The sequence below is a fragment of the Octopus bimaculoides genome, chromosome 7 (genome assembly GCF_046866305.1).
Source record: "Octopus bimaculoides isolate indiv1 chromosome 7, ASM4686630v1, whole genome shotgun sequence".
NCBI lineage: Eukaryota > Metazoa > Mollusca > Cephalopoda > Octopoda > Octopodidae > Octopus > Octopus bimaculoides.
Window position 1 is genome coordinate 107,117,668 of NC_142934.1, and position 10,610 is coordinate 107,128,277.

At 35.8% G+C, this 10,610-nt stretch overlaps 1 protein-coding gene across 6 annotated transcripts in view; it reads left to right on the forward strand.

The window, feature by feature from the left end:
- LOC106879080 (phosphoribosylformylglycinamidine synthase) overlaps window positions 1–7,309 on the forward strand; it is a 42,813-nt gene extending 35,504 nt beyond the window's left edge. For 3 of the 6 annotated variants that reach the window (XM_089355773.1, XM_089355774.1, XM_089355775.1), the window contains exons 21-25: window positions 497–704; window positions 2,353–2,565; window positions 4,499–4,657; window positions 6,453–6,620; window positions 6,860–7,309. In XM_089355773.1, the coding sequence (XP_089211899.1) occupies window positions 497–704; window positions 2,353–2,565; window positions 4,499–4,657; window positions 6,453–6,620; window positions 6,860–7,170 (1,059 nt within the window). In that variant the 3' untranslated portion in view covers window positions 7,171–7,309. The remainder of the gene's footprint in view (window positions 1–496; window positions 705–2,352; window positions 2,566–4,498; window positions 4,658–6,452; window positions 6,621–6,859) is intronic. The other 3 variants (XM_089355777.1, XM_089355778.1, XM_089355779.1) reach the window with 1 other exon arrangement.
- The last annotated feature ends 3,301 nt before the right edge of the window (window positions 7,310–10,610 follow it).

Sequence of the window (10,610 nt, forward strand, 5' to 3'; positions counted from 1 at the left end):
CACTTAATGTGGGTGGAACTGAGAGAAGGGTGAGACCCGAGAAGATATGGGACAAAGTGGTGAAAACTGATCTTAGAACCCTCGCAGAGAAGACGACAAGGGATCAGGATGACTACTGATATAGGGTTCTCATGGAGAGGGCTTGAGAAACTGAAATCTAGAAGCACAGCCTGTGTATGTGTGCATGCACACAAACTGCACCACCTCCCATCATTTCATCTGAGCTGAACTTCATATTTCACCAGCTTTTCCCTGATACCACTTATCCTTCCTATCAACTGGAACCATTTCACTTGTTATCCAGCCATCATCATTCTTTAACCTGACTATTTCAAAATATGATGGTTTTTACATACTGCAAATACATTCAGCTCATGCCAACTTGGGAAAATGCATATTGAAAGGATTATGATGACAATGACAGCAACAAGGATAACAACAACCAATTACATTGATTGCCATTATCATTATTCTATTTCGTTTTTAATTAACTCAGGTGACAGTTTCTGTATCAAACCAAGAATTATTGAACATGAAATTAGCTGATCTGCGTGACATCTGGGAGGAGACAAGTTACCAGCTTGAAAAAAGACAGACTACTATTGCCTGTACTGAGGCTGAAAGAAAAAGTTTCAGATTGAGAAAGGAACCACCATACACCTTTAATTATGATCTTAGTCAACTGTACAATCCTCACTCATTTAGTAAGTATGGATACTTGGTCATGTAAATGATGTTCCTTTTTACTTGTTTCATTCAAAGGACTGTTGCCATATGATCTTCATAATTTTTTCAGAAAAAGAATTTATATTATGAATGAACTGTTTATGAAACATTAAAAATGTAAATGATCTTATTGGGTTGGGGCATAATTATTCCGGCTTTTTTTCAACAAATTTTATTCAACAAAAAACAATAGCAATATTTAACAAAAACATCTTTAAATGATGGTCTGACCGTCTGCCAAGCAAATGAGAAGCAGTAATTGAAGTAGATGGTGAATATGCTCCAGAATAATCAATTAAAGCTGTTTTCGTTACATGTTGTTATTGTTTTTGTTGAATAAAATTTGTTGAAAAAAGCTGCAATAATTATGCACCAACCCAATCATCATCATCATCATCGTCGTTTAACGTCCGCTTTCCATGCTAGCATGGGCTGGACGATTTGACTGAGGACTGGTGAACCAGATGGCTACACCAGGCTCCAATCTGATTTGGCAGAGTTTCTACAGCTGGATGCCCTTTCTAACGCCAACCACTCCGAGAGTGTAGTGGGTGCTTTTACGTGCCACTGGTACGAAGGTAAGTCAGGCAGTACTGACATATTATAATGAATTTGAGACAAAAAAGTGTACAGTAGGCCCACAATTTGATTCATGTGGTATCTCTCGTTGCAAACATCAAACCAATGTAGGACACTTCACTCTGTTTTATATTTTTAGAATAGCCTTTTGCTATTTAGCAGAAGTGTTTGGTGAATCTTCTTTTGAAGATAGAATAGTTCAGTTAAAATAAACGAAAGCCATTTATAACCAATTTGAGATGGATAAATGTCTGGTCATCTGGCAAGCAATGAATTTGTCTTTTTGTTCTTCCAGCAATCTTGTTCTTTTGAATCTTAAAATAGTGCATATATTGGATTGATAGATAAATTCATTTGTTTTTTTTCTAATTGGCATTCCATCGTCATATGTCTGAAAAGAGGTAAAATTCATTCAAATTTCAAAAAAATAAGCAAAAGTTATAGAAGGAAAACAGATCTTCAAAAATCAAACCACACTATGATAAAAATCATTTTCATGTTAAGTCAAATAACATTGGAAAGGATTAAGGTAAATGAAAAAAAGAAAATGAATTTACCTGATAACCCCAAAATATTCAGTATCGTTTACAGTTTATAAATTTTCAGAGGGCCTTCATCATCATCATCATCATCGTTTAACGTCCGCTTTCCATGCTAGCATGGGTTGGACGATTTGACTGAGGACTGGTGATCCAGATGGCTACACCAGGCTCCAATCTGATTTGGCAGAGTTTCTACAGCTGGATGCTCTTCCCTAACGCCAACCACTCCGAGAGTGTAGTGGGTGCTTTTACGTGTCACCAGCACGAAGGCCAGTCAGGCGGTACTGGCAACGGCCACGCTTAAAATGGTGTATTTTATGTGCCATCCGCACAAGAGCCAGTCCAGGGGCACTGGCAACGATCTCACTCGAAAGTCCTTACACATGCTGCGGAAAAATTAGTATTACATGTGTAATTATTAATATAGATCTAACCCTGATATTGTTTTAAGTAGATTTATTTTTCACTTGATTAACTTCCAAAGTATAATAATTTTCTTCACCAGTTTTACCACAGCATAGTCCCAGTATTGCAATCATTCGGGAAGAAGGAAGTAATGGAGATCGTGAAATGGCAGCAGCGTTCCATTATGTTGGTTTTCAAACTTGGGATGTCAACATGCAAGATTTGTGTTCTGGCAATATAACACTGGATCAATTCCGTGGCATAGCTTTTGCTGGAGGTTTCAGTTATGCAGATGTGTGTGGCTCAGCCAAAGGTAATGAAACCTAAAATTTTACAAAATTTGTTCTTCATGTATTTGAAGTTTGATTGTTCACTTGCTCAATACAAGCTCGAAACATTTTATCTCCCTTTAAAAGATAGTATCAAATTTTAGATTATTCTAAAATAAAAAAATTATAAAAGTAATATAAAATCTTTGCTTTCATCATCATCATCATTTTAATATCTATTTTTCCATGCTTGCATGGGTTGGATGAAATTTGTTGAGGCAGATTTTTCTACGTCACCAACACTCACCAGTTTCTAAGTAAGGTAATATTTCCCCTTGGCCAGACATGTTTTCATGGAAGTTTGGAAGAAGGACACAGTTTATATGGTGGTGATGTTCATTTAAGACAGTCATATGTTATTCAGACAAAGAGACACTTAAACACACACATACACACATGCATGTACACACACATACAAATGTGCATGTACACTCACACACACACAGACATGCACACAATACTCTTCTTCAGTGTCCATCTGCCAAATCCACTCACAAGGCTTTGGTTAGTATGGAGCTATAATAAAAATACACTTGGTCAAGGTTTCAATATAAAATATTTATAGAGTAACCAATATAAAATATCTCAATAATATTAGTTCTTTTCATAGAAAAAGATATAAAATATTTGCAGCATGCAGCACGGAATTTAGTCAGTGAACAGGTCACAGTCTCAAAGCGACGAAAATATATTGGCAAATTAAATCTAAATGTTGAAGTGAATCTAATGGTTTTTGTGTGTTTCTTAAATGGCTTATAAACACCTTCCACACTGCAATTGTTTATGTTTCAGCACACGATCTCAGGTCAGGTCTCTTGCTATGCAAGTACCTCTCTGTTATACAAAGTATTTTTTATTTGAAAAAAGAAAAGATAAAATGTATTAAAATTAAAATTTAGAAGCTAAAGTTAATTTGTTTTCTTACAGTTGTGTAAAGGAATTGGTTCTGATGTATATCGTTGTAGATTTTAAACAAACATTTGCAAACTTTCTCCGATTAACTAGAATAGCTAATTGTTTCTAATATAGACATAAGTACTGGTGTCAACATAACTGATCTCAGTACTTGACTGATACTTGTTTTATTGACCCTGAGAAGAGGAGTGGCAAAGTTGACATTAACAATATTTGAACATAAAATGTCAAGAGAACAAATACCACAATGCATTTTGTCTGAGATGCTAACAATTCTGCCAATCTGCTCATTTCACTAAATTACGTAATGATACAAAACATGACATAATTGCTTAATTATATTCAAGTAAAGAGAAAGCTCACTCTTGACCTAATTTCTATTTTGTACAACATCATCATTCAATATTTTAATGTCTATGTCTCCATACTAGCATGGGTTTGACAGGTCTGCAATTTAGTGTATCACTAATTGCCTTTACCTTTTGTCATGTCTTCATATCTTAAGATCTGGATGTACAACTTTTTCCCATGTCTTTCCTTGTGAGTATTCTGGCAACACCTAGCACTTTGTCACTTTACGCTCATTGCTCATTAATATCACCTGATTATGCAAATAAATATTTGCATAATCAAATCCAGCTCTCCTGTTATATTGTCCAAATACTTTAAGAATAAATAAGATATGAATAAAATGAGGTGTAGGCAAATAAAGAATGATGTAGATACAAATCCATATATATGGTAGTGAAGTCTACAGTTTCAGTAAGGTGTACTGAAAAAATATGGTGTACCAATTTTTAATAATGAGGAAGTTTTCACTTTTGTTGATATATTATGAAGGACCAGTAATGAAAGTTTGTTCCTGATTAAATAATTGATTGTATTAACTAATTGATTTTTATCTATTTCCTATTATATATACATGAATGATTTTGTAGTATAGATGTAGGTTTTCTGGTGTAAAAGCTAAAAGAAAATATATTTCCGTTTGTTCTTTTTCAGGCTGGGCAGCAACTGCCATGTTCAATAAAAATGTGAAAGAAGAATTCAAGAAATTCTTTGATCGAGATGATACTTTTAGTTTTGGAGTGTGTAATGGTTGTCAACTCATGTCTCTTCTAGGCTGGGTTGCTCCTTACCAAGACGACTCTATCACTACAGGTGAGCAGTTTGTTTTTATTTTTGAAACCCACAAAATTCAATAAGTTTGTATGCCATGAAGAAAAGTGAATCTTCACATTTTAGACAAATGGGTTTTTTCAAATTTTCTCTCAGAAAAAGAAAATGTTTCCATTTCTGTTTAGTTTGTTTCTTCTCTTTTCCTATTCTATCTCTACAACACAACAGCCTTTGCTGCTCTAAACTAGCAACTTTCACCTATTTTTGATTATTTCAAATGTATTAAAATATTTCATTGTTTCAAATAACAAAAATCATTATAAATGTTCATTCCAGTGAGCTATAATTAATTATATGCTTAAAACATAGACTTGATAAAGATTACAACTTGGAAGATATACTTTAACCCTTTAGTTTTTAAACTGGCCATGTCTAACCCAAATATTCTACTTGGTTTTTGTTCAAATTGGCCAGTTCTGGCATTCCACACTTATACTACAATTTTGTTCTAAAAATGAACAAATCACATCATTAAAATCTTGAAGCTGTGAGATAATGCATGACTAATAATAAAAAAATGTGAATAAATAAACATTGCATTTGACCGAATAATTTGAATGTTAAAAGGTTAAATTTCAAGTAGCTTCATAAAAAATATTTCAGGTAGTTTCAGATATTTATAAACCCATGACTTAATTTGTTCAATGCCATGATGTCAAGAAGAAATGACTTATAGCTAAATAAAAAATTTGACTTAGTTTACTGTGTCTGCTAATTTACGTATTAGTGTTATTTTGACAACTGTTATGAGAATGAACAAATTTGTTAAACCAAGGTGTATTTATATATTGAAAACATAGTTTTACCATGAAATGGCAGTTATGGATTATATTCAAGTTTTTGACATCAAATTTTCTGTAGATTTTTAACTTTCTAAAACTATTAGAATTTGTTGAACTTCGATCATCATAAAGCCAAGATCCAGAAATTTATATGAGTTTATTCCAGAGCAAAGCTATATAAGAGAATTATGTCTATCTGTTTGTCATGAATTGTTAATAAATTCTTTTTCTTTAGCTATTATGTAAGTAGCTCTGAAAATATTTTTTAAAATTCTTTTTTTTCTGAAAAAGAAGTCTTTCATGGAACTTTTATGTATGTGGAGTGTACAAAAGCTCATGACATAGAATGTTTTTGCGTGGTATTGAAAATGACTAGATTGCCAAGCCTACAATGTAGGACATTTTGAGGTCTTTGCTCATGGAGACAATGCATACTTAATGTAATTTGTCTAGATTACATGTGGATGGTGCTCTGTGATTGGATCAAAGAGAGCCATCAGCACACACTACAATTCTAATCCAACTTATAGTATAGAGCTATATTTGATTACTTGTATTTGTTGAAAAAGTTTGAGCAATTTACTTTTACAGTTATATACATCTAACTCATGCTAGCATGGAAAATACTGGAAGTAAAAGAAAAGAATTGGATGCTTTTGTGCCATGTAAAAGTCATGAGCTTTTTATCTCCTCCTCTGATGGAGAAGCTAAAGTGTTCATGACTTTTAATATTTAAAACTAAATTTGGACGTGTTCCATCAATTTATTTGTCCTTCATGTTTTGGTGCTTCTATAGTTAAAAAGGGGTGATTGAAAAAGCAGGCAAGATGATCAGTAGAGTTAGTTTTGAATTTTTGGAATGGCATATGTCTAATGCAGATTAAAAATTTAACTATCCTGTTTTAGGAATTCTGTTGATCATTTCTGTAATCCAATTAATATTTCCTCTAATCCTGAATGATTTTTTTTTCTTAAACAAAAAATTAATAATGTAGTTCTCCCATTAGATCATAGTGTAACATCTGGAGGGCTGTTTTTGGATGCAAACGATTCTGAGAGATTTGAATCACGTTTTGTGACTGCAAAGGTGTCAGAAAGCCCTGCAATTATGTTTGAAGGAATGGCTGGAACAGTTTTTGGAATATGGGTTTCACATGGTGAAGGTAAGTAATTTTGTTTTCTTATAAAGTTCTGGAGATGTGTGCAATAGTTGTAATCTTTCCTAATCTTTTTTCTTGGGTTAGGAATTACAGGATTTGTAACTTCTCATCTGAGTGTTATGCAAGCATATTCTAAATTCTTATGATGTAAATAAAATTAATGAATTTTTTAACATTATTCATCTAATCTTTTATTTGTAAGCACTAGTGATTACAATATTAATTATTATTTCATATTTTAGGTAAGATGCAATTTAAATCAGACTCTCTATACAGAAATCTGAAAGACAAACATTTAATCCCTCTTCACTATGTTAATGATGATGGGATACCAACATCAGAATATCCATTCAATCCCAATGGCTCACCAGATGGAGTTGCTGCTGTCTGCTCAGAAAATGGCCGCCATGTAGCTATTATGCCTCACCCAGAACGGTGCTTTCTGGCATGGCAATGTCCTTGGTTGCCACTAAATATGTGTGATGATCTCCAAGTTACACCATGGTTGAAATTATTTGCCAATGCTTATAACTGGTGTAAGACAATTCAATAAAAAAAAATTTTTAAATACCATTTTATAAAATTTTTCCTATCTATAAATTTCAGCTCTGAAATTTGGTTAAAAAATTTTCAACTCTAATTTTTATAATAATTCTTTTGATATGAAATAAAGCAATAATACTTTACTTTGATATATTAATCAGTCTTATTGATTTCCTGTGGAGGCGCAATGGCCCAGTGGTTAGGGCAGCGGACTCGTGGTCATAGGATCGCAGTTTCGATTCCCAGCCCGGGCGTTGTGAGTGTTTATTGAGCGAAAACACTTAAAGCTCCACGAGGCTCCGGCAGGGAATGGTGGCGAACCCTGCTGTACTCTTCCACCACAACTTTCTCTCACTCTTACTTCCTGTTTCTGTTGTGCCTGTAATTCAAAGGGTCAGCCTTGTCACACTGTGTCACGCTGAATATCCCCGAGAACTACGTTAAGGGTACACGTGTCTGTGGAGTGCTCAGCCACTTGCACGTTAATTTCACGAGCAGGCTGTTCCGTTGATCGGATCAACTGGAACCCTCGACGTCATAAGCGACGGAGTGCCAACCACAACAGTTGATTTTCTACTTTTTTTCTTACGACATTACTTATGGAATGCTGGTATATTTACTACTCCAAACATGGCTGCTCTGTTTGTCATTGTTATTAACTAGTTTCACTCACTGTAACGGAACTTGGTTTGGACATAGCAATTTGTTTTTTCAAAAGAGTTTGCTATTAGTTTACTGTTTTATTCATAAGTTGCCGTATAAACAAACTGTGCATGAAACAAGCATTTCATCAGCGGACAGTGACTCTGATAATGACAACATGTTAACAACATCCACAGAGATCATATCAGATTATTTTTCATACTGTCGTGAAGTCTGTCAGTGATCAGTGGAGACAAAACTGCACATGGACCAACCCACTGGAGGCCCTGGACTTACAGTTGAAATCAAAATTCGGCAAAACAAAGTACAATTGCGGGGGATTTGTGGAAGGACAGTGGGTATTTGAAGGAGTGTGCCATAAAACCCAGCAAACTTCTCTTGTTGCATTGCCAAATAACAAGCGGGATAGGGCCACACTGGAACCAATTATTCTCCAACACATCAAACTTGGCACAACAATAAGTGACTGCTGGAAAGCATATGACAGTCTTGGAGCTTCTAGCTTCCAGCATCTCACTGTCAACCACAGCTACAACTTTGTGGATCCTCTCACCGGAGCTCACACGAACAACATCGAGAATCTATAGAGCAGATCAAATGCCAAATGAGTGAGACACACACGCGGCATGCAAACCTCACCAGCCATCATCGTCGTTTAACGTCCGCTTTCCATGCTAGCATGGGTTGGACGATTTGACTGAGGACTGGTGAAACCAGATGGCTACACCAGGCTCCAATCTGATTTGGCAGAGAGGCATGCGCACAAGGGGATAGATCTGTTCGAAGCCTTCATGCAGAATACTGGTGAACTTTACAAGCCACAGAAATGATAAGAATATTAATTTTATGCTTGTGCAATGCTATTTCACCCTAAAACCTTAACCATAAACCTAAACTCTACTCTAATTACATATTGCAATTTGCCTAACCTTAAGGCTTAAATTACCTAACTCTATGAAATTTGCCTAACCTTGGGACATGAATATACATAATACAGAAATGAAGTTTTTTTTAATAGAAATTCTTAATTTTTATGACTTTCTCATTATTATTATAAGACATGGTAGGAAATTAATTTTCCACCATTACTCTTTTACTTGTTTCAGTCATTTGACTGCGGCCACACTGGAGCACCACCTTCAGTCGAGCAAATTGACCCCAGGACTTATTCTTTGGAACCCTAGTACTTATTCTATCGGTCTCTTTTGCCGAACCGCTAAGTTACGGGGACGTAAACACACTACCATCGGTTGTCAAGCGATGTTGGGGGGACAAACACAGACACACAAACATATACACACACACACATATATATATACATATATACGACGGGCTTCTTTCAGTTTCCGTCTACCAAATCCACTCACAAGGCTTTGGTCGGCCCGAGGCACTTGTCTAAGGTGCCACGCAGTGGGAATGAACTCGGAACCATGTGGCTGGTAAGCAAGCTACTTACCACACAGCCACTCCCCCGCCTAATATTTCTAATATTTTTTCCAAAATATTTATGCGGGGAGGGTACAAAAGGAAGCTTTTCTCCTGATCCACACAATGAATGCTGCAGATACCTGAGTATTAATGAAAATAGATCTTACAAAAGTACTGTTAACAAAGAGTACCCAAGGAATATTATACCAAATTAAAAATGACATGGTGGTCGGTGTTTTCTCTTACAGCAATTCAATATCTGCTTTTGCAATGCGAGTACTGATGTCAACATCTATGTTATCTTACTGGTGTATGGGGGGAAATCCCGCTCCATAGATACGCAAAATTTTGATAACAGCTGCAAAGTTTTGCAGAAACCGTGATATTTGCAAACTCTATCTCAGAAGAAAAGAGGAAGGAAACATGTTTAAGATCGTAGACATAAAGTATGGGGTTTCATACAGAAAGTCGAAAGGTGTAAACAAACCACGAAATATATGTATTATACGGCATACAGACAATGAAAGTGAAGGCGCAATGGCCCAGTAGTTAGGGCAGCGGACTCGCGGTCATAGGATCGCGGTTTCGATTCCCAGACCGGGCGTTGTGAGTGTTTATTGAGCGAAAACACCTAAAGCTCCACGAGGCTCCAGCAGAGGATGGTGGCGAACCCTGCTGTACTCTTTCACCACAAGTTTTTCTCACTCTTACTTCCTGTTTCTGTTGTACCTATTAATTCAAATGGTCAGCCTTGTCACACTATGTCACGCTGAATATCCCCGAGAACTACATTAAGGGTACACGTGTCTGTGGAGTGCTCAGCCACTTGCAAGTTAATTTCACGAGCAGGCTGTTCCGTTGATCGGATCAACTGGAACTCTCGACGTCGTGCCAACAACAACAGACAATGAATGATGAGGCAGTCCTGATACAGGAGGACCAGCCAAAGTCTCTCACAGAACCCAGATTATTCTGTACACTAATGGCCACTCATCAATTGTCATACCGAAATCGGAAGACGGGCAGAATTGCGAGTGAATCATACAAAATACCTTTGAGTACCCTTTAGTCGGTACTCTTTACATTCTGATTTTGAATTCCATGGAAACCAGCTTTGCATTTCATCCTTGCCAGTGATATACTGAGTCAATATATTGGATATCGTCACTAAATTTGAAGCCTTGGGTTTCAGTAAGAAATGAATTACATACACTTCTTTCTAAATTGGCAATAAGTTAATATATTCGTACAGAACATTTTACCAGCGTTTGAATCTTGGTTGTTGAGGTCTGTGTCAATAGACAGTAAACTAAACATGGAACATTCAGTTTTAAAAGATATATTCTCGAGAAATATGTT